The 24,341-nt window shown below is 39.6% G+C and overlaps 1 protein-coding gene across 7 annotated transcripts in view; it reads left to right on the forward strand.

Moving 5' to 3' along the window:
* Nucleotides 1–24,341, forward strand: part of CNKSR2 (connector enhancer of kinase suppressor of Ras 2) — a 216,351-nt gene that overhangs the window by 168,628 nt on the left and 23,382 nt on the right. For 3 of the 7 annotated variants that reach the window (XM_056498663.1, XM_056498673.1, XM_056498680.1), the window contains one exon: nt 17,612–20,505. The exons of the other annotated variants lie outside the window; for them this stretch is intronic. In XM_056498663.1, the coding sequence (XP_056354638.1) occupies nt 17,612–17,661 (50 nt within the window). In that variant the 3' untranslated portion in view covers nt 17,662–20,505. Of the gene's footprint in view, nt 1–17,611; nt 20,506–24,341 lie in introns of those variants that run through there. 7 annotated transcript variants of the gene reach the window in all.

Here is a 24,341-nt window from a genome sequence, read left to right on the forward strand (position 1 = left end):
GAAACTGCTGGGACAGGAGCTCTGCTGCTGCCTCCATGTGCTGCAGGATTGGCTGGGGCAGTACTGGCACGTTTTCCAGGGAACTCACACCTGGGACCTGCAGCAGTGTCCAAGGGAGCTTTCCACTGTGCTGGCTCCATAAAATTTATTCAGGGAACGTGGACAGAAAAGCTTTGATGTCTGTGTTTGAGTTTGAAAAGGTATTTGCAGCAGGAAAAAATTACTTAGATGTCTTCACAGTGTTAGACCTCATTTCCTTCTGTGTTGTTTCTTGCCTCTGTGTTCTGTAACTTTTCAGTCCTTTTTCTGAACTCTTAAGTACTATAGTTCTTTATGATGTGTTTAAGGATTTTTTTGTTACTACCACATCACTGTAATTTTGAAGTACCTTCTATACAGCATGGACAACTGTAACAAAGTTTTAGATAAAGTTTAATAAATCACTGGCTGCCATTCTGGGGCAATTAATGGCTGGGAGCTGCTTGTTTACTGCATTGATTTCACCCTCCAGAGTGTTTACAAGATGCTACAATCTTCCTAGTGTGACTTCTGTCACCCTTAAAAGATTTCACAGTGCTTCTGAAGGCTGGGCAAACTCACAGGTATTCCCTGGCATTTTGCTGCATGACAAGCTCTTGTGCAGGTTTGCAACATCTCCTGTCTTCCCATTCTTAGTCCCACACTTGTGAGTGCTGCCTCAGAGGAACACAATAGCCTCATGCTCCAGTCTCTGAAACTTGCCTTTTGACCCTAAACTACTGAAAGCACTTGTCAAAGGCCATAGCAGGAGCTAATGTTAGCATTTTGCAGCTCAGAGAGATGTCCAGTCCCTGTGAAGGATGTCAGGAAAGTTCACCTTTATGTCAGAGAGGGCTAGTCACTGAAAGAAGTATCAAATGACTGTGCTGAGGTACCAAGCCTGAGAGCTTTTCTTCTGTTTTTTCCCTATAAAAAACTAGATACCAGCAAGAGAGTAAGAGAAACTTCCCAGCTGCAGAAATGAAATGCAAGGTGGCAGTGCTTTCACAAAATGGGACAGAGGAGATAAGGACTCCCATGACTAACAACTCATGCTAGTATCATGCACTGTGCCCAGAGTGTATCCGTGGGACATCCTAGGCAACATTTGCCTTCAAGAAGGAGTCAGTGCTAGTGAAAAATATACTCTGAATAAGGTCAGGTATTTCAGATTCTAAAATACAGATCTGGGGAGGCTTCCCTCTTTTTCATGAGAGGGCTGTAATGCACTGTGCAAATGGTATGTCTCAGAAGGATCAATGTTTGCTAATTAAACACTGTGTTATGAAGTGGTACCCTGTGTACACTTCTGGGTTTTGCTTCTCTGCATTTTAGGTAGAGCATCTTCATTTTGGCAGGTTTTAGGCAACATGAAATGTGGGAGTCAGGACACATAAAGCTTGGATTGCACACACTGCAGTTGATGAGGATGTGTGGCTGAAATGATTAGTGCAGTTTGCTTTTCTGACAGCCTCTTTCCATTTCAGAGAGGACATCATTAGTGGTGTCCTGTGGTCTGACCACCTAGTTTTATCATCACTGAGAGGCAAGGCAGGAAGCATTAGGATACTGTATCTTCCCCTCTGGAATTAATGCCCAGGAGTGTCTTAAATAAGCAGAGCTATGAGAAACTGAGGTGATGTTTCACATTGGAAATATTCCATGTGAAACTGGTGACTAGCACAAAGTGCAGCCCCTCCTGGGACACTAAGGAGGGTGTTACCCTAGCTGTCCTCTGTCAGTCCTGTACAATCAAGTGCATTTGCCAAGTTGGGGTTTGTTCTTTTTTGCCTGGCATCCTTCTGGGCAACACAGCCCATGCATGCTCAGACACTGGAGTGGGTTGATGAAGTGTCTGCTTTTCCTGAGCTTTGTTTTTGGGATCTGGTTTCTCATTCCAAATTCCCATTTGAGCCTTTCCATGGCACCTGACTGGGCATTTGCACACCTGTAGGCTGAAGACCATCAGCATTTTATGCCTTGTTTACTTGTCCCATTGCCTCCAAGGCACTGTTTTTGCTGTTAGCTCAGATTGAGCTTACCTAAAAATGCTGCCTAATTATGTTCAAAAATATGACTACCTTAGATAAACAACTGGGAGTATGTACATTCATTTCTGAGCATGTTCTTTAATTAAAATTTAAAATTTATTAAATAAAGCTTGTTCAATTCTCATATGCAAAAGCAACTCCACTGCAGAAGTGAGTTTATATTGTAAACAAAAATTATGGGATACAAAATCTCTATATCCTAATTTTAAATTTCAGTTCAAGGGAAAAAAATTGCCTGCAGTGTTTGAAAGCCAAGTATTGCATTATTTACTGAGTAGCAATTCAGAAAGCAATATGGGCTGTCAACAAAAATAAGAATAGTTTTAATTTTATGCTTGTTAGTGTTTATACATATAGATGCATTTTGCCCACAAATATCTTGTTGCCACATTTGAAATATTATTTGATTTCCATTGCCCATGCTGCTAAAAATGCAAAGGAGAGATGAATTCCTACTTTTTTTTTGGTTTTAATAGCTTTGGGTGTCATTGCCAATAAAGGTCATCTGCTTCTGCCTGAAATATATGGATTAAATTGTCTTTTTATATGCAAAAAAAGTTCACAAGAGAATTTCTTACATGGCCATTCTTCCAAATTGCTTTTCTTGCTAAGTTTCCTCAATTCAATTACTAAGTTGGGGACTGTCAGTGGAGCTGTGCTACTCCCTACCAGAGACCCCTTCAGGCTGGGTGGTGAAACAAGGAATTTATACATGTGAGAATATATTTCTGGTGGAGTTTTTTTATATTCTGCATCAATTCCCTTGCCAGGTGTTGTGTAACCAGTCTATTTTATGTTTGATTTTTTCCACTTCATGGTGTCAGCAAGCTCTGTCTCTGCTACTGCCCTGTCTGAGTCTGGCTGCAGAGAGACTCTCCTTGGGAAAAGGTCACTCAGGAATGGTGAAACACTTCACAAGCAACAGAGGAAAGACAGTCCAAGTCCTCTAGGGTCTCTGTTTACCCCACTGCTGCTCCTTCCCAGTTTGTTAGCCTGAAAAGTTTTGGTAACAATATTAAAGAAGCCTTTTTTTGTGCTTGCTGTTTCCACTCCCTCAATTCTAAATGTGATTTCAATTTCTGAACTGAAGATATGTAGCTTTTTTGAAATTATTTTATGCATGAAAAGAAAATCCAGCTTTTTTTCTATTCATTAACCTGTAATTTTTCATTGAAAAGTGGGTTTTACTGTCCTAAAATTTAAACTTTTCATACATTTTGTATATAAAATATACATACTTTATTTGTATATAAAAAATATACTGTTTTTAATCATTAGTCATATAAACCTTCTTACTGAAACAACCTGAAAATTATTTTAAAGGCATTCTTAGATTTGACTACTGGAATTGAAGTTTTTCCATGACAAAGCAATTTCTCACTGGGATAATTTTGCAGAACTGGGATAGTTTCTCTTTGAGATAAAGCAGGGACTTGGCTGCTGAAGGTTTCTAAATGCAAAGGAAACAGAAAGCTACAATTAAAAAAATTTGCTACCTATCATTTATGTTCTTTTGAAATGTAAAATTTTAAATTTTCAAAGCTAAAAACCCATGAAGCCCATTCTATAATCGATGGCAATTTAAGTCAGAAGATGATGACATAGAACCAGTAGGACTAGGGGAGCAGAGGAGTACTAAAGTATTTTCAGAATGTATTACATCTCCAGGTGATGCCATCTGTTGTGTGTGGCTCTCATGTTCTTTCAGGGCAATCATTTAAAGCAAGGATGAGCTTGAGTCAGTAGTGCTTGAAAGGACATGGGAGGGACGTAGTTTTATGAAGCTACTACCATGCTGGATGTCTGGAGGGTCACCATGTAAACACACATGCTTGTTTAATTAATTTTCATCATGGGAAGTGGGATGGGATATTAAAGACTTCAGTGCTAACTGTCAGCATCCTGCCAAAATTCCTTTTTCTGGATAGAAGACTCTAGAAAAGCCACATTTGTTGCAAAGCAGTTCAGTTTAATCTATTTTTTAAAAAGAAGTCCTTTGGAACTTTTGGATTTAAGATGAATATTTTCCTGTAGGTCTGTGCAATCAGTGTTGTAGGACAGTTTTTTGTGACTTGTCCTTACATGCTAGCCTGGCTTTCTGGCTGCCTTTCCTTGCTGCAGAGAGTCACAGATCTGGTGTCTAACCTGCCAGTTCTATTCAGCTTCCTTGGATACCCCTGGACAGCTAAAATGGCACTAGGTGTTTATTTCTTGGCATCTTAATCTCCTTACTGGTTTCCTAAACCTTCCCAGTGCAGGAGGGCAGTTAAAAATCTTGGCCCCTGCAAAGACGCTGGCAAAGCTGTAAGTGTGATGTGCCTGTTTTGGAGCCAGGGAGCTGGAAATGATTTGGAAGATTATCCATTGTAGCTCTGTCATCTGAATCTGTACCTTCCAAATCCTAAACACCCCTGGTGGTGGGCATTCTTCATTCCCTCCAGACAGTGCTGTTCCTCTTTGCTGTTTAGGGAAGGAATAATTTTTTTTTTTTTTTTTTTTCCTGCTAATGGGTATTGAATGTTCCCTCTGCAATTTAAGCCCAGTATTTCCATTCCCTTATGGCAGAGAAAACAGACTGCTCCATTACAGCAGCCCTTCTTCCAAGCTGAAAGTTTGATTTAGTTTCTCCTGTACTTAGTGTTTGCTAGGCCTTTAACTCCTCTTGCTGAGCTTACCTGGGTTTTCCAGGCTGACTCCCATCCCTTCTGCCATGGCTGTCCAGGCTGGGTGCTGCACATCTGGTTGAGACCAGGAAGGTTGCTCTGCCCTGGCTGTTTTATGCTCTATGCTGTGATAAACATCTGTTTGGCAACCATACTGTACATCATATTTCACTTGGGGCTACTTTACTCTGGTACAGTGTCCCAGTTGGTTTTCTGCTTAATGGTTGTTTTTCTAATTGTAGTTGTTCTGATTTTTTTCTGGGCCTCTTACCTATCCACATTAAATAGCTCATGTTTATAAAAGCCTTAGCTGAATTAAAATGTCAAATTAATTGTGCTAAAACCAACCAACAAATATATATGACATTTTGTAAAACTAACAGCCTGACTAGGTAAAAAAAAAAAAAAAAAAAGCCTTGCAGACTAATCTGGTATTTGCCAGGCTCTGTGTGTGTTAGCACAGCATTTATCATATTGTTATATAAAACTTGGCAAGGGATTTCATCCCTCCAGATCATTCCAGCTCTGACACTGTCCTCCAGCAGTCTTGGAGATGTTTCCTCACATTTTGGTGCCTGTGGATTTTAATAAGTTTATTCTCTTGCACTATTCAGGCCATTAGTGCCATCTGGGGCTGTTTCAGGATGCAGAGCAGCCTCAGGGGAGCCCCACATAGTGCAGCCCCTCCCTTTAGCAGTGGCCTCTGGGGTCTCCTCCATCTGGCCTTGGCTTTTGCTATCAGAGGACACCTTGGATTGGGAAGGTGGCTGATATTGTTCACTTCTGAGAGCTGAACTTCTAGAAGGAAAAGGGAATGGTTCCCTGTGTCACAGACCTTCTGCAACCAAATAGCCAAGGAAGATGTTACCTGGAGATAAGTGGGGAGCACTTCTGCTCATTCTTTTGTCACTTGGGTCTCCATTCATCCCTCAAAAGTGTTTAATGCTCAGAGTTTATAGTAGCCATGTGTACTTAATTTGTAAGATCTTCTTTTGTTGTTCTTTTAAACAAATGCGATAATACAGTATTAACAATCAAACCAAAAGACCTCTGTAATAAGGCAGTTTTGCAGTTCTCATGTTCTCATTCATTATTGATAAAATAGGTTCCTAGCTTTGTTTTTAAAACACAGTTCAAAAACAGGAAGATAAATATTTTTGTCTCCTTTTGTGCCCCAACTTTGTGAATTTTGGAATCCGTTGATGATGGGTATCAGCCCAGCATCCTTGTACTAGTGTGGAGCTGTTAAATACCATGATTTTATGAACAAAGCATGAAACAAGTGCTCTGCAGGATCTTACTGTATTTACATGAAGAAAATGGCTGCATTTTAAGTAGGACTTTTGCTTTCTGGCTTCACATTTTGAGTACTGCTGGCACAAAATAGTACAAACTAATTATGTCTTCTCTTCTGGATTCCAGAGGGGTAAAACTTCAGGCTTTTGGAATATAAAATATCACCCCTGATTTCTTTAAAAGTATTTGTGTTGTTACCATCATCAGAGAGTGGGGAGAGAGGCTGCCAAAAAAATTTAATTTAAACCATCTTTCAGCCAGTTTTTGAAGTGTTCATTTAATCATGAGATGATTTACAGGCCTCAAGGAGGAAGCAAAATTAAGGAAGCCTCACTTAGGAGGTTTCTCCTGGTTGTAAATTCAAGGATGGACAGAGATCAGGCAGTGGCATGGGCAGGAGGTTTACCCTCATCACTTTACCCAGCACCACTAATGAGAGTAAGAAAGCTCAGCTGGGGATCCTTGTGCTTTTAGCTGCAGGTTAAAAGGAGCTCAGATTTCGAGTGAGAAGGGATGGATGGGGAGGCTGCAGGAACAGCTCCTGGCGTGGTACCCAGGGGCTTGGTGATGCCAGAATCCCCTGTTAGTGGGGTTTCCCACATGTGCAAAGTGGTCTTTGTGGAGTACTTGAGAGATGGTGAATATGAGACACAGAGAATTAGAGAGTGTTTTTCTGTAGTAAAACAATCTGGTTTAGAATTCACATAACAGTATTTCAATAGCTTCTACACTTGGCAGTAAAGTGATATTTTTTTGCTGTACTAATGTGCACACTTGAAATCCAATGTAAAAATCATACTGAATCTATAAAAGGCTTGAAGCTGATTATTCTGAGAGTTCTTGTTTCTTTCCTCCCTGCTAGAATGTGTCCTGCCATTTATTTTCAACTTCTAATTTAAAAAAAAAATATTCTCAAGACATTTTTTTTAAATCAAGCTAAGTACATGTACATAATTTTACAGCAAAATATTTATATTTCTAACTTCATTGTAATGGCTTTAAAGACAACTGGAGTTGCTCATTTCTGTTTCTTTAGAAGATGGAGGAGAGTATTTTTATTTATGTACTTCTGGCTGTGTAAAGAGCCTGGGGGAAATTCCATTTAAATTTTGCACTCCAAACTAAAACTATCCAAGACTAAATATTTTTTTTACATTGTTCTGCTTACCTTCTCCAGTGCCTGTGTATTTAATGTCCTGTTTCATAAGGTATCCTCAAAAGTTTCATTCAATTATTTTAGGACTTAGAAATACTTACTAATGAACTAGACTAATTTAGCCATACTATAATTTTTTTATACCAAGACACTGAAAATTTAACATGATTTATGAAATGATGAGACTGTGGAATAAACATAAAATTAAAAATAAAGTACCCAAGAAACACAAATTCACTTTAGACATTAGTGCATTACGGATTAATAAATCAATAGTTTCCAAGAGTTCTGCTTTGTGTTCTTTGTGTTCACAAATTCTGCCAGCAGATAAGAACATCTTATAGTGGCTATCATGAATTTGCAGCATAAATAGGCTATCCTTGTATCTATGCAAACTCTAAGAAGCTGAGAAAATTCATTTTATCAAAGCCTTGCACAGTCTTTAAAATATCTGTAGAATGTCTCCATAGTAAAAGAAGAGGAAAAGAAGATGTATGTTAGCTTTCCTGGGAATACTTGTTTAAAGGATGGCTGAAATTTTTGGTACAATTATTTCTGAACTGTTGTTAGAAGGAAGGAAGTGTGAGTGTTTTCATAAAATTAAAAAATAATTGCCATGAACATTCACAGTTTGGAAATGGCTTTTACAGTTAATGCAACTCAGAACTGTCAGCCACCTTCTTCTTGGCCTGTCCCATTCCAAAAGACCAAGCTTTTCCTAAGCTTGTGTATGCTTTGGCTAAACAAGAATGTGGGATTTATAGGACACTATAAAAGCCACTTGAAATAAAAATTAGACTCTTCAGTTTTGAAAATAGCACTTGGGTCTTTATGGATTTCATTATTCCTGAAATTTAGTGGAGGTTGAATGTGGAAGGACGAGGGCATGGGTGGATAGCCCTGAGCAGCCAGTCCCCATGACACCTGTAGTTTCTACTTTGAGAAAAACAGACATGGAGGGGTGAGATTTTATATTCTGCATGGATTTGGCTTTGCTGCCAAGGCTGTGTGCATTTTTAAGTATCACTGCTCCTTGGAATGATGGGGAGTGGGAGGTTGCTGAGAGTAACCCAATGAACAAAGGAAAGCACACACCCCCAAGGTGGTGGAGGCTTAATTTACCCCTTTTCTTGAAAAAGAAAAGAAACAGTTTGTGCAGTCTGATCTGTAGTACTTGGGAATTGGAAACATCAGGGTTGCTGGGGGGGAGATTACAAAATTGAGTGGGGTGAGATGGAAGCAAAAAGTAGAAGACTAGAAATAGGGCATAAGTCTGTTATGGTGAGGATAAGCTATGGAACGAGTTTAATTAAGTTGTGGTTGGTTTTTGAAATGAAAATCCCATCAGCCTCTAATTCTCTGTGCCACAAATGAGGATGATGGTGTTACAAATCTTTCCCCAGTTAGGAAAACTGTTTTAAAAGTATTTTGTTTCTCCAGTGTCACATTTCTCTTACAGCATAACCTACTGCAAATGCACCTATGCTGCTTTAGCCTTTGTTTCAAAGATTTATGCAGTTTAGCATTTTGAGCCAAGGTGAGCCACATGGATGGATTTTATGCTGGGACCATGTTCTATGCATTGATCATGCCATTGCCTTGAAATATTTCTCAGCCCAAGCTGTCTTCCAAGGAGAAGACTCTGGCATAACCTCATGCATAACCTCATTATTAAGCTGAAAATCCTATAATATCAATGTCCATAATTAGTTGGGGCAATGGTTATTTTTTGGCCCCTTGGCTCTTGTCTTCTGAAAGTACTAGCTGAGACTTTTACTTCAGATGACTTACTCAGTTTTACTGTATAGAAATAGAGTAAATGTTTTAAAAGACACATTCATTAGGCTGTTTCTTTATTTTGTCTTTGTATATTTTGCATTTCTCTAGTCTGGTGTTGCTCATCTTTAGCACTGTTATTAATGACCAAAAGTATACAGCCAGATCTTCATCTCTGCTCCTCCTGGGTTTTGCTAACATCTGTTTCCTCCTTCCAAGGCCAGTGGTTGTGATAGTTCCAGGTTGAGCAGGGGAGATTGTTCTGTGCACTTAGACTTCTAACTATGGATTTCCAGTTCTGAAATCCCCACAAGGTTTCTGTACACTAAGTGGCAGAACTTACAGCTGCTAAGGGGTTGTTTTAAACATCTTCAGCTTAAGCTGACTGTGCTCTTGCTGTATTTTGTAGTTCACAAAGAAGTGTGTAAACCATGGTTACCAAAAATTTTCATCACCAGCTGTTGTGTTACCAGATACAGAACCAGAACAGATAAATTCTTGCCTGTTTGTACCTTGTCATGTACTTTTTCATAGAAAATGTAAAAATTCTTATTTTTCCACATATAGATAGATTGTATAATGTACACTGAACTTTTTGGTTATTCTGTAACTCTTTGGAATAGCCAGTTGTACTGATGGCAAGTCCTGGCATTATAGTGGAAAATTAAGGCACATACTGGCACTAGATACAAAACCTCTTTAAGAGGTATGTCTGCATTCTTATGATGACAAATCCTTGCAAAATTAAAAATTCACTGAGCCTGTTATTTTTACTGGTTAATCTTGCAATCTAACATTTCCATTCTGCACTGCAGATGTGAGCTTAGAAAAAATTGTCTGAAATGTTGATTTGTCTAGTTCTGTATCAAATCTCAGGCTCTGAGTTGAGTCTTAAAAAGTCACCCACAAGAACAAGTGATTGTACCAAAGAGGGGTAAGCCCCATATCCCAGCTAACCCAGTTTGCCTGCCTTGAACCATAAAAACATATTTCTAGAGAGAGTTAAAGATATCTTGCTTGTAACCCTTGATGGATCATTCTTCCACAAAATAGTTTCATGGATTTTGAACTCAGGTGTACTTTGGGCTCTGTCATGTGGCAGTAAGGAGTTGCACATTTTAACTCCAGGCTAGAGAGACAAGCATCTCTTCTAGTTGGTTTTAAACCTAGCACACAAACTTTCAGATATTTTTGTTACTGGAAGAGGTAATTATCAACCCTTTCTCTGCAGTTATGTCCTTATAGTTATACAGGTTTCTGTTCCATCCCCCTTATTTAGAGAGAAGAAGTCTTCATTAGCCCTTGACCATACATTCATTGCTGGAAAATCCTTTTGCATAACAATAATCCTGTCAGCCCTTCTCAGCCTTTCACTGCTTTTTGAGGTGTCACAAATAAGTCTCTGGTTTTTGATATTTTTTTTTTGTTTGTTTGGGGTTTTTTTGGTTGTTTTTTTGTTTTGTTCTTTTTTTGGTTTTTTTTTTTTTTTGTTGTTGTTGTTTTTTTGGTTTGTTTTTTTGGTTTGGTTTGGTTTTTTTGGGTTTTTTTTTGGGTTTGGTTTTTTTTTGGGGGGAGTGGTTTCGGTTGGGTTTTTGTTTTTTTTTGTTTTTTTTTTTTGTTTTTTTTGTTTGTTTTTTGGTTTTTTGGTTTTTTTTTTGTTTCTTCTTTATCTACACTACTTCCTGCATTTATATGTAGGTAGAAACCAAACCTCCCTAGTTCTCTGTTTTTGTAGAAGCTGATTTGACAATTTTAACGAGTGCAATCTGAGAAGAGAGCTAAAGGGAGCTGTTTGATATAAGATGTTTCTGCCTGATAGGTTAAAAAGAAAAAGGGTTGGTTTTGATGTTGGTGATGCATGAAAGGAGACATGTAATGCTTTTTCATGTACAAGACTGCAGAGGAGAGGAAAGTAAAAAAGATAATGTAGCTTCTGAATAAAAGAGCAGAGGACAATAGCTGAGCAGCTTAGAAATGCATGGGGAGGGAGGTTTCTGTCACGGGATAAGAACAGAGCTCAGCTACAAGATAGTGTTTTTCAGGTTGTAGAGATGATAATATTTTCTTTGTTTAGTGGTGGTATTTTGGTGGAAAGCACTTAAGCAAACCAAAGCAGGAGTTTGTATCAAATTGCATAAATCCCTCTTGCCATCTATTTTTATAAATGGCAGCCTTGTGGTTTTTGCAAAGAGTGTTTAACCAGGAGCTTGAACACATTAGGTGATATAGAATACTCACTTGATTAGTTTACTGGTTCTTCACCTCCTAAGGGCATACAGAAGTACTGTCTTAGCAGGCTTCAAGAGATACTATCCATGCTATATCTCATCCAATCTAGCATGTTCAGGGATATGAAATAATTTAAAATTTGCTATTTGTTGCTATCTTTGAAGTTAAAGTACAGTTGGAAGCTTCTTATGTTTTCAGCATTTGACTCCTGTAACAGGAATCGTTAGTGTAATGAAATCCCTGTGCAGCCCTGATCTTCTCTTATACACTAGTGATAGCATTGTTTAGAATATGACAGGCTTAAGATACACTTTTTATGAAAAAAATTGGATCCCCTCTGGAAACAGCTCTTACACATTAAAAATATGCAAGCAATTCTTAACAAACAACATAGCAATGTTTGGCTTGTCAGAAGAGTACCTTGCATAAAATCTTTCAGTGCCAGCTTTTCATACAGAGATAATTATTCTCATAAAAATAATTTAAATTTAGCAGATGAAAGTACGTGCCTTCAGCATCCAACAGGTGTAAAACAATCAGTAATTCTTCATTTTATACTCTCAAATAGGTAAAGGAATTTCCTCCAGGAAAACAAGGAAGTCATTTCTGTGTTGGTCTGATGGGCTTTCAAGACACCATAGTCAGGAAAGCAGCTCAGTCATTGGTTTAGAATAAGAAAGGTGATTCCTGTCTTACTTTTATGGGAGCCAAACTAATTAAAAGCAAGGCTTCTAAAAGCAATTTCTTTATATGCTAATTTTGTGCAGTATTATTTCAGGTTGTTGTTGTGAGGGAGGGTTTCAGGTCTGATAGCATTTTGGTTGGTAAATATGGTCCTTCTCAAACCTGAAAGAGACCTGACTGAGTCAAAAATAGAGTTGGAGCAGAATGATAATTGTTGCCTGGGAACAGTCAAGGCTAGTTGGGTTGGCAGATGAAGTATGTGCTAGAACATGAGGAGAGGAGAGGGGAATACCTTTGTTAAACACAGCACAGCCAGCCAGGAGTGCTGCCAACATTTCACTTCTTGCCCTTGCCACAGGAGTAAATAGTGGAGTCTGTGTTTTGTGTGTGCACCCCTCCAGTGAGCTCCAGATTAAGTTAAAATATCTCAACGTGCTCAATATTAATATAACAATAATAATAATAATCTGTCCCCCCAGTTTCCCCCAACTGACACCCTTCCCATTGGAGGTTTTAGCAAAAGCTGCTGAAAAACCTCAGCCAAATGTGGCACAAAGAAGATAACACTTTTTTCTCAGTCTGTTTTTTTTTTACCTTAACCTCATGGTATCTTATCAGTAACTTAGAGTGTTCAGGTGATCTGTGGCTCTTTCTTGACCCAGTCAGAGAAGGGATCCCAGGAAAGGATGGATGGCAGGTTGCTTCAGCTGTGGCAGGGGCAGCATCTCCATCCTCTGCCCTTGGGTGAAGCCTGGCAGGGAACATGACAGTCTGGCTGGGTGTAACTTAGTCACACCAGGGATTTTGTCTGTGCATTGGTGTTTCTGTTGTCAGAAAAAGCAATTATGTTACTTGATGATGGGCTGTAAAGCCTTCTCTGACCAAACGGGCTTCTACTGGTTGAAGTTAAAAATTTGTTTGGGTAAATTTAAATTTGTTATGCTATAATTAATGCCATAGGTATCTGTCTGATTTTAAAACCCTGAGTAAGTTAATGTAAAAAAAATACACTTCTTGAAAAAGTAATTAAAAATATAATATGGAGAAGAGTTTGTCACAATAGTAAGACCAAATCTCCTTAAATGCTCCTTGTTAAAAAATTCGTTGATAACAATGCAAAAAATTATTACATTGCTTTTTTTCAGGGCTGATGTCCAAAGCATTAGTTGGGAAACACAGCTCCCATTTTTGTATTGTACATTAACTCTTTCATGGAGTGATAGACTGGAACTACAGTTCCTGCTTTATGATCAGCAAACAAGGACATGGCTTTTCAAGCAGTTCTCAAAATAAACAATGCAGGAGGTTTGGTTGATTAAATTGAGCTTTATATGCCATTACAATTATAGCCTGGCTGATTTTAGCTTACAGTAGTACTAAGAATTGTATTGAAAGGAATCTCATCATTAGCTATGTGCCTCATGTGCTTGTCTTTGGGATGTAACATAGACTTCTCCTGGGTGAGGCTTGTCTCATAGGCTTATGTAACTTAAGTCTCTGTGCAATCCAGCAATCAGAGTGCCAATATGCAGAAATTTTAATATCATTATCAGAATTCATAAACTGCCCAGTGGGATGCTAAAGTTGTGATTACATCCTCCACCTTCTAAATGTATATAAAACTATGACAAGTTCAGCCAGCTGTTTGTTTTTTTTCCTGAACATGGTTATTCAACTGTGTCTCACTGTTTATGTCCCAAATTAGAGGGCTTCCTTTGTCTGGAAACAGCTCTTTGTATTACTTTGCAATGGTTACAAAACTAACTACTCTGGAAGAATAACCTTATTTTCTGACATAACCATCTAAGACCCTGGTAATGAGCTGAAGGAGAGAGTTTTGCAGATATTGGAGAGAGATCTGAACATCATAAGAATAACCATGAGATATATCTAATATGGAGGGACAAAATAGGGGCAGAATTGGGAATAATATAATGTAATACACTATAATAATATAGTAAGAGTTAGTAATTTGGCAATTTAGTGTGCTACATTTTAGTTTCTTTAGTTCTTTAGTACTGGGTAGACAGAGGGTTATTTAGCAATAGCTGTAGTACATGAAGTGCTTAGGAGATTTGGGTTACATTTGCAATTTAGAAATACTGTGCTATGGGGAGGAAAAATGCCTGCTGATCAGAGCCCTGTGATTTCCACTGCCTTGTCCTGGTGGGACACCTGCAGCACCTGCAGAGGAGCAGGCACTGGAGGTTGGTTGTGGGCTGGCACCAACATCTGTCCTCCCTGTGCCTTTTCCTCACCGTGTGCTTCCCACAGAACACCTGTGCTCTTGGTGTTCCTCAGTCAGGACATGGGGGACACTAAAGTGTATATTGTGATGTTGGAAAAGCTGAAACTTGCTATTTGCAGGTAGCACACTCCTGTGTTATAACTGTTTGATTTAGTGCCCTTTACTGAAGTCTCCAGGGGAGTCCTGAGTGACTCCTGCTATTGCTTCCATACCTAACTGGCTTCCCACAGGATAATGTGTGGAGGTGCTGAGTTGGAGTACAGTGTTGGGACACACCAAATGTGTCACCAAAACCCTCCTTCCTCAAGCAGTCTCACTGTCAGGCTCTCTCCCAGCTCCTTTTCATCCCTGCATGGCATCTGAGACCTGGAGGTGGTGGGAGCTTCCCATCATTGAGCAATAGACAGTTTGCAGATCTGCTGATGTTGCTCCCCAGAACTCTGTGTCAGAGAGCCTTGAGCCATTTCCCTAGTAAGGAGGGAGATGTATCTGCCACCGGATTTCAGCAGAAACAGCCAGGTCACAGTGTGTGGCACATGGGGAAGGTTTTCTCTTCCCTGTTGTTCTTTACATTCGTTCTTGTTCAGAGCCTGATCACTCTTGCAAAGTATTTACCTTTAGGGGAAAATGCATAACTAGATAAGCTTTCTTATTGGACTAGATAGTAGGTAAGGGCTTCCAGTCAAAGTTCTTCTCTCCTGAATACGTAGACAGATGTAGGAATTTGTACACGAAATAGGAAAGGGTAGATCTTCAAAAGGTAGATATAGGTTTACTGATGATCACTATAGATGGGAAGTCTGAAATTTTCAAAAATTTCTGTATATATTTAAAAAGTAAGTTTATTAAACTACTATTATTCAACCTGACCCTTATATGAAAAGAAAAGTTGTCATAAACATAACATTTGATAACCAGGTGTCTTGTAGTCTGTTTAGGCAAAATATATAATGTGAAGATTGGTAAAAAAGTGTACTCTTAAGTGGCAGGGGTAAAATCTTGTGCTTTTTATTATGAAAAAACACATCAAAGTGAAAACCCTAACTTTATACCTTCTCATTAGTGACTGCTGGTGTTCCTTAAAAATGTATTTATTAATCAGTCTAAAAGAGTTGTATGACCTCCTGTGCCCCTTTCCTTATACAGGACTTCTTGTGTGAGAGCCATTTTGAGACCTTATTGATTCTGATTCTTAAATATTTCTCTTATAAGAAATTTCTGCTTCCCTTTGCTTACATTTTTATTGGCTTTTGACACTTGGCTTAGAACGGCGTGCAGAGCATCCCTTTGCTCCTGCTTGGTGGGCTGATCCCAGCCCAGGTGCATTCTGTCTCTACCACTTTAGATGAGTAAAGTAACTCCTACTGCTGCAGGTTTGCTCAAATACAAGATTCCTCACATCCCACGTGGCCAGATCAGCTGAAGAAATAGGCAGAGATTTAAAGCAGACAGTTCTGTGTCTGTAACCACTCTGGGGAGGTCATTTGTCATAAAACTCATAATGCAGACATAATTTGGTTGGTAAGTGCAGTAAGTTTGCTTTGCTGTATTCACAGGGTCACATTCATTTTTGTATGTGAATGGCAGTTTATTTTTCAAAATGTTTGCAAGTCTCATGAGTTTCATGAATTGTAGTGTCGATAAGTATCCGTCCAAAAGCACGTTACTCGTTCTTTGTTATTTGTATTTGTTCTCCTTTAAAACAAATTTTAAAACACTTATCTAGAAACAAAACCATATGCTGGAGATTTTTTACATAAATGAATTTGCTAATTTTAGGGATACAGAAAGAATAATGTGGGGTTTGTAAGGATAAGGAAAAATAATTTTACAACTGAGAAGCAGATTTTCTAAATGCTTAGTTATTATCAGTAAGTGATATTGAAAATCTATTTAGAAAAGCCCCCTAGTGCCTGATAATAATATTCACATTAAGATAAATAGGACAGCATATGCTACCACTTACCTTAAGAGGTTAATGAAAGGCTGCTCATGCACAATGACTAATACAAACTGGGATAGTGAAAAATTACCAGTATTTGGTAACTTACGTAATTTATATAATAATCAAACCTTAGCAATATTACTGAATAGTCTTTACAAAAGTGTGTCTTACTAGTAGGTTTTTTTCAGAAATAGTTTTCTAGTGCAAAATTTAGTTGAAATTTATGTACATAACACAAGTCCTGTCCCACCATGCATTGAAGGTAGCACAGTTCTTCCACAGATAGAGGACATGTCCCTGCCGGACTCAGCTGGGCATGAGGAAGAGCTGGGCATAGACATCTGCTGGACAATGCCCTTGCCTTAACTCAGCAACCCTCCTTTATTTCACAGCCACCTTGTTTCACAAAAAGGCGAGTTTCTTTTGCCAAAGCCTGACCTTTGAAACAAACTTTCTGAATTCCTAGTGATTAAGTTGTATGAAGAACAGCCATAAGATGACAGGATCTCCTGAAGCTGCAGAAGTGATACCTATGAGGCAGCAGTATCCTCTTTCACTTAGTGCCTTTTCCAAATCAATCCAAGACTCTTATTTTCAATGCTGCAACTGTTCGTAGTGTAAAACAGGATGAAATCTGAAAAATAATCCCTTTTGTACTCTACAAAGTCTCCCTTTCCTCAACCCCTGAGTCCTGAAATGTGCTGGTTTGGCCTTTTGTTTGTCAGGGGTTGGGGGTTTGGTTTTGGGGGTTGGGTTTGGGTTTTTTTCGTTTTGGTTGTGGAAGCAAATTTTTTTTATTTTAAACAATAGGTTATGTAAAAGTTTCTCTTGACTGCTATACTTAGAATTTAGTTATATAAACTGTTTTCCTCACACTTCTTCTTCCTCCTCTCCTTGTTGACGCACAGAATCCCAGGAAATCTCAGGAACAGAGAAGAGGCTGGACTGGGTTTGAGTTCTGTGTAGCATTGCTCACCCTCTGCCTCTCTGAAACTCATTTCCAATTGCTGCCATGTATGGAGTAAATGGCACCAATGTTTCCATCTGGGATTCTTTCTACCTTGTGTTTTCTGTCCCTGAGACAACATTTCTTGTCTGCTTTCCAGACCTTTTGTGATGTGTTCAAGAATAAAAATGGCAATGCTTGATATTTTCCTTCCTTTCTGTCATGTCTTTTGGAAAGAAAATCTCTTTAACAGGGGTTAAACTAATCTCACCAGTTAAATTGGAGTGAGTTTGTACATCTTTACATTATGCACAGTTGAACTCTTTCTGAAAGCGTTGGTTTTTTTTTTTAACAAGAAAACATCCCCCAGCTTTTCATATCTGGGATTCAAAATGGCAATGGATATAAAGATCCATGGAGTTTCATTTTTTATTACAATTTAGTGTAGTAGACAATAGAACAGGGACTGCACTGAGAGCAGTCAGGCTTTTGAAATTGCCTGTGCAGAGACTGCATATCCACACAGAAACTCTAAGTAAACAATTTAGCTGTATGCTGTTTATTCCACCTCTCTCTTTCTCTTTTCTTTGCTAACACAGGTCCACAAAGATTCTCGAGTTCTCAAGCCCTAGCTTATGGAAGTGTGTAATATCAGTGTGGTTGCAAAATCACATGATCTCCTAGCTCTGTATCTTATCCTTCACCCAACATTGCACAACGCTGGACTGTCAGCTAGGAGAACGAGAGGAGCCAGATTGTGTTGTGCCACCTCTTTTTCTAGTTCACGCATAAGTTGCCACCAGGATATTTTTCTGTGTTTGTAGCACGTTTGGTGGATTTGGGGCACATTCTTTGCTTCCATTCTCCTCATTCATGTGACCCTTTCCCAGTGCTTCCAAATGAGCTAATGTGTCTTCAACATGGAGAAAACCAACCAAGTTGGTTAGGATGTGTATTGTTCTCTTGTTTTATTTGTGGGTTGTTTGGGGTTTTTTTAATTGGTCTTTGTTCTGTTCTTTTTAAAAACATATCTACAAAAAGAAAATATATAACTTTCTGCCCTAAATACCTCTTTTGCATCAGGGATGGATATTTTAATGGAGTGAGGTGTAATAGCAGAACAGTGCCATGTCTCTGTCCTCACGAGCATAGCTGCATGCAGATTAGAAAGGCTCTGTAGTGCTGCTACTGTATGCCAGATTTGCTATTTGCTCTTGTTTGCATGATAGTATTTCTAATTTACTAATATGATATGGAAATAATGGCACATCACCGATCTTTCAACATATTGTATCACTGCTTTATCATATTAGGCTAATACACTGCGAGAGTTGATAGCACCTCTCCATGTCAAATGGGAACCACATCTCTTGGCACTGAACCGATTGGACTCAAAGGTTGATAAACTTATCATTAGAGAATTGGCACGACGGAGACTCAACTTCAGCCTCTTGCAAGCAACCTAATGGCCTCCGTTCAGAAAGTCAGTTCTTCTTGAATAACTTTGATGTTTATAACAGAGAACAGACCTGTTAAAGCATAGACAACCACATGCCTGAATATGAGGCCTCCAGGAAGGTGTCAAAGGGCATGGCCAGTCTTTTGAAGAATGCACCCTTTCCACAATGGGACTAGGCACAAAGTCAGATCCAGTCTACATGGAGCACATTTGCAGAAAATACTGCCCCCCGCACGGGAGAACGGAAGGGGAAGAAGGGTCTTGGCAGGGGAAGGGCTTTGCTGTCACTCAGTTTTGTTCTGCACACCTCGAGGAATTAAAGAGGGATTCAGCCATGGTAACTGTAATTTCCCATTGCTTGTACTGAACTCCAGTGAACCATTCAGGCCAACCAGACAGAGTCGTGTCATTTAAGCGTGCTTCCCATTAGCGAAGGAAGTTTCCTTACTGTGTCATGCTAAACTAAGTGTGTTCTGTCAAGTGGAGGTATGTACAGGCCTTTCAGAGACTTGCATTTACCCAGTGGTTTGTAATGAATTCTCAGAGGGTACACTGGCACTCGTTTGGATGATGATGGAGAAGATACCTCACGCTGAGATTTATTAGACTCTGCAGTTAAACTCTTCGGTTCCTCTTTATCTTCTAGGACTAAAACATGTGAGTGATGCTGCCTGGCCAAGCAGGCACAAAGTATTCTCTGTGTAACACCCAGACTCCAGAGGGCTGTTTTGGGGCCAGTATTTGTCTGGATGTCACTCGAAGTAGATTCAGATATTGTATTTATCATTATGTTCTAAGTCCCCTATGGGTTGATGTTTGCCTCTATCTCTGTGATTAGAATGTGGATTTTCCTTAATATATTTGGCTAAGGGTGTATTGTAATAATGTTAATGCTAATTACTTGATATTTCATACTATCTTACGGGGAGATACTTTTAAAAAATGTATTTTGAAATGTTTTCTTTCTGTTTGCTCAATGTATGGTATTGCATTATGTTAATACCAATAAAATTATATATATATATAGTTATATATATATTTCCCTTTTATAAAGAAGTAAATTATGCTTTTTTGCCTCACAAACAGGAAATGTGCAGTGAATAAAATTACATCATTCTGCCTTACAGCAGGTGACAAAGCTTACAATAGTTTTAATATCCTTTTTTGAAAAATAAAAATATAGTATGACATAAACTAGTTGGAAATTCATCAAAATGCATGTTTTATGTTTCTGCTCAATGGGACTGTCACAAAACAGCCTAGATATTTAGCAATGTTGTTTTGGCATCTTTAATTTTTTCTAATCAGAAACATGCACTGTATTGCTATTATTGATTACAAAACTGTACTGTCATAAATTTTTGCCTATTGGCCAGATAGACAAATCCACTGAGTTTGTCTATAGGAATTGATCTTAAAATTTAATTCAGTGCTCTTTCCAATGCTTGGCAAAGGCAGAATTTATTTTTTATATGAGGTTGCCTTTGAAGTACCTGCCTCTGCCAGGAATGATAAATCACTGCTAAGTACATAAAGATTCTGCAACCTGAAGGATATGTGATTAAAGCCTTGTTGGAATGGCCTGCAACTCCAGCCAGTCCTTTACATTCTGTCATTAAATTCCATAATTAGTTAGAGGTGAAATGTTTTGGAAATGAATTAGAGAAGCAGAAGCAAGGATGTGACTCTAAAATGTCCTTTGGCTGCCATTTGGGGTTACACTGATGGCTTATTTGCTGCTTGTAGCCAAAGGCCAGCATATATCTGCACTAATGCCTGTTAGATTGTCTTCAGCTTCCTCTCTTTCTTTTCCCCACCCTTTCTAACATATTGTATTGAGTATCTTTGTTTTGCAGAGGCATTCAGAAGGGCTGTAATTAGCAGTCCCTGGCATTTAATTGCATACACATTTGTTAAATATTTTTCTGTATGCCTTAAAATAAAGTATAGAAAATGGCAGTAAATGTTTCTTTAATGAAGGCATTTGATTTATTCATGAAGTCAGGATTTTTTAAAGGTGTTATTTTGGGCTTAATAAAGGAAATAAGCCAGCAAATTTTCTGTCTTGCTTTTGCGTAACTATCGTCTGTCAGGGCTGATGTTCAGTTCCTTTCTCTTGCTCCTTTTGTGGCAAACACATTCTGCCCAGTGGGTGGGGAATGGACCTTTCTGCTGTGACCACTCTCGTGCCAATTTTGAGAGCACTTTCCTCTGAGGTCCATACATGTCCACAAGTTCATTCTGACATCTGATGGCATGAGTGATGGCTAGAAGAGCCACGTGGAATTACTGCATTTCACTCCTCACAGCAATAGCTTTTGTTCTGAAAGGTGCTTTGACCTCTCTTGGTGCTTACAGACCATGGGGGTGTATGGGCATTCAGCAGCTGATGGGGGGGTGCATAATATTTGGCAGTTTTGTGCCCTGCCTAAATAAGATGTAAATCAGGGTGCAGCTTAATTAGGTTGGAATCTAATCAGTGCAGCTATCATAATGTGCAATTATAAACCCAATAATAAATCTGAATGTCTGAATAAATATGACATCTTCTGGGATAACGTTTTGGGAAGTATTTCAGGTCCCTTTCAGAAACACCTCGGGAGGTGCAGACCACAGTGAGTTACAGAGGTAACTGAGGCAGAGATTCAGTTAACCTGGCCCCTGCCCACACTGATGTTTCTCCCATGTTGAAAGCAGGGTTGCAATTCCTTCCTGATGCGTTTTGGAAAACTTCACTCTCAGTGCTACATTTTCATACAAGTAAGCAGCTTGGGATGTAGCCTGGATGTTTTCTGGTGGGTGCTGCTCACCAGGAACACGTCCCCCATCTGTTCAGGCTTGCTTTCAGGTGTCAATCCCATAAACCTTGACAGGCACTGCAGTTGTGCGAGCGTGCCTGTGGCTTGGTTCTGACTGGTGAGTAATGTCGCTGGGGCCGTATCGTTTGTCACTTAACCTTTCACCCTCTGACTGCTGCCCCTGCTTAGCTTTGTGCAAGCAGTGTTTCCCTCAAGGGGTGATTGCTTCTCTGTATTACTTGGGAGTTATTATTTGTAAGGAACTCCTCATCCTGTTTAAAAGTTACAGAATCCCCATGTGTCTAGCAATTTTGCCCAGTTTGCTCCAGCTCCTGGCATTCCTCATAAATACAAGTTTTCTGTTGTTTTTTCCCCAGGGCCCAAGGGGAAGTGTACCATCAAAATGTTATTGGTCTGTTTATTCTACTTCAGCATTGATAGCTTGTGGTGAAATTAAACAGCACTTATATCAGTGTGTGGCACAGAAAAATGTCAGGACATCCTATTTCATTGTGTGAAATTCTCCCAGAGAGCCACAAAAATCAGCAGATTAAGGTTAAACTGGTGACTTCATAGGCAGCTTAATGAGTGGAGTATCATATCCAAAACCAAGGAGGGATGCAACTCTAACCCTACTGCAGAAAATTCTGCCACTGATCAGAATTCTGTGACTTTGGGAAGCTTTGGAGTGACTTATGTCCTCTCTGAAATCACAGCCCACCAATATAACCTCATGGAACAGCAGGACTGTGAGCAAAGAGGGAGCTACAGATGCTCATTTGAGGTGTGCAGGAGTTGTCAGGAGGCAGCACCAGCAGAAAAAGCTAATTATTTCCTGTGTGTGTCCCTTCTCACTAACACAGGAGCCCATTTGCTGGCACCTGTGCTTCACTGAGGGGATGGCAGAGGTGGCTGAATGTTGCAGCTCAGCAATGCAGATCTGCTGGGAGAGGCAGAGAGGGTTTTCCTTATGCTCAGTTCAGTGCCAGCTGTGTTTAGTCAGCAATTCCAGTTGCATGGAAGGCTGAGGAGGTGTGGCTGAGGTGTGTGTGAGGCTCAGAGACCAGCCCAGGTGTCCCATGTGAATGCTCCATCCTGCCAGCTGACACTGCACACATCCCCAGAGAGGTGACTGCACCACACAAGAGATTCACAGGGCTCTGCTGACCCAAAAGGAAAACTGATATGCCATGAGTAGTCCACAAAAAGAATTAGGCCTTTGGTGCCACAGCAAAGTCTTGGCATCTGTCAGGCATTACAGAGGCTAGGCTAGGCTGATTCTGATCATGATCATGAACTTGGCTGTAGTGGAAAATGCCTGAAATACCTTCAGGTATCTCTTGTTTGGGTGATGAGTTTTCCACTTGCCTGCACAGTTCACTTTATTTCAAGAAACCAAATTTATGCTCATGCATGTGAGAGGAGAAGCAGGCTCATAGCATTGGGTGTAAAACTCCAGCAAGTGCAGAACTCTGTTGTTGGTGCTTTCAGTGAGACCCTCCCTAGGGAGTATCTTTTTTTTGTCTGCAGGTTTACGTAATAGGAAAGAATAGAAACTGTGTGCAACAATCCCAGTAACCCAAAAATACTTCCACTTTAGAGGAAATGGTGGTGTAAAATCCAGATATAATACCTGCATTGAATAAATACCAAATAATAAATATGATAAATATAAAATTTAATGATCCTCCAGCTACTAATATTTCACTCAACACATGGATCAAAGCTTGTTTTTAAACAGTGCTCCTCCCTTCCTTGATTCAAGACTTCTGGGAAAATCTTGCACATACACAGGGACAGAAAGGACAGAGAACCAGATTGAATCAGAAGAAGGCAGGGAAAGGGAATAAGTACCAGAGAGAAGGGTTGCAAAGACTGGGTACTGCACAAGAAGCCCCTGTTTTGCTTTTAATTTAGTTTTAATTCAGCTTGCTTAAACTTTTCTTCAATTCTGGAAAACATTAAAATGCTAGAGAGTGTGTGTGTGTGTGTGTGTGTGTGTGTGTGTGTGTGTGTGTATAGACATACATATATAAATCTATGTGTGTGTGTGTTAGAGGTGTAATCACATATCCAGTCAGGCCTTGATTTTAAAGTGGCATAGGACATAGCATAGGTGTCTACTTTAGCAGGGAAATCTGCTCTATTTTACCCAGAGCAGATGATTAGCAGCTGTTTCCATGTAGACCTGCATTTTACTGCCCCTCCTGCCAGGTGTACCATGCCAGGCTTAAATACTGTGTTGTTTCTTCCTTTTCTCAGTAATTAGAGATGTGACTTGTAACATTTCCCTACCAGGAGCTGACTTTCCATGTCACTGAGGCTTCCCCCAAGCCTGTGTAGGAGTGAGGTCATGCACAGCTTCAGCTGTGCAGACACCATCTCCTTTAAACCTTAAATTGATTTCATCACTTTGTTCCTTTTAGCTTTTAGGTGATGGGGGAAAGGAAATACATTGCTTAGTCTGCCAGCCAGCCATCTAAAGAGTGTTAAAAATATTCATTCCTGAATCTTTGTATTAGAAGCATTTGGGTATGTCTCACTCTTGGGCAGTTTGGATTCCTAATGATTAACCCAAACAGCAGCAAAGTTGGATTTAAGAGAAACCAACTGCTTCTTCAGAGGATTTATTTTCTCCCCTCTGCTGCAACACTGCTAAAATCCACCTCCACTCTCCTTTCATCCTCCTACTTTTTCACCTTGTATCTGGGGAGATCCCTTCAGTCTCTGCTGTTTGCTGGGGTTTACAAGCCCAGCCAGGCTGTTCCATGCCATGGCCACAGCCTGAGCTGGGGCTGCAGAGCTTGCTGCAGGAGTCAGGAGCCATCTGTGTGCTGCTCTGCCTCCCTGTCAGTGAAACCCTGGCAAGGTTTGATAGCCCCTGTTGTTAGACATGGCAGAGAAGATTACAAATGCTTTCTTGCTAGGGATTATTTCAGTTTTTAGTTAGCCTGTGGCAGACCAGGGTGTCTGTTCCCAGCATAGACACATCAGGGTCAGGAAGGCAAAGGAGAAAAAAAGCACCCAGAGGTTTGTGCACCCAAGGCTGTTTTTATCTAACTTGTGACCATT

The sequence above is a fragment of the Oenanthe melanoleuca genome, chromosome 1 (genome assembly GCF_029582105.1).
Source record: "Oenanthe melanoleuca isolate GR-GAL-2019-014 chromosome 1, OMel1.0, whole genome shotgun sequence".
NCBI classification, from domain to species: Eukaryota; Metazoa; Chordata; class Aves; order Passeriformes; family Muscicapidae; genus Oenanthe; species Oenanthe melanoleuca.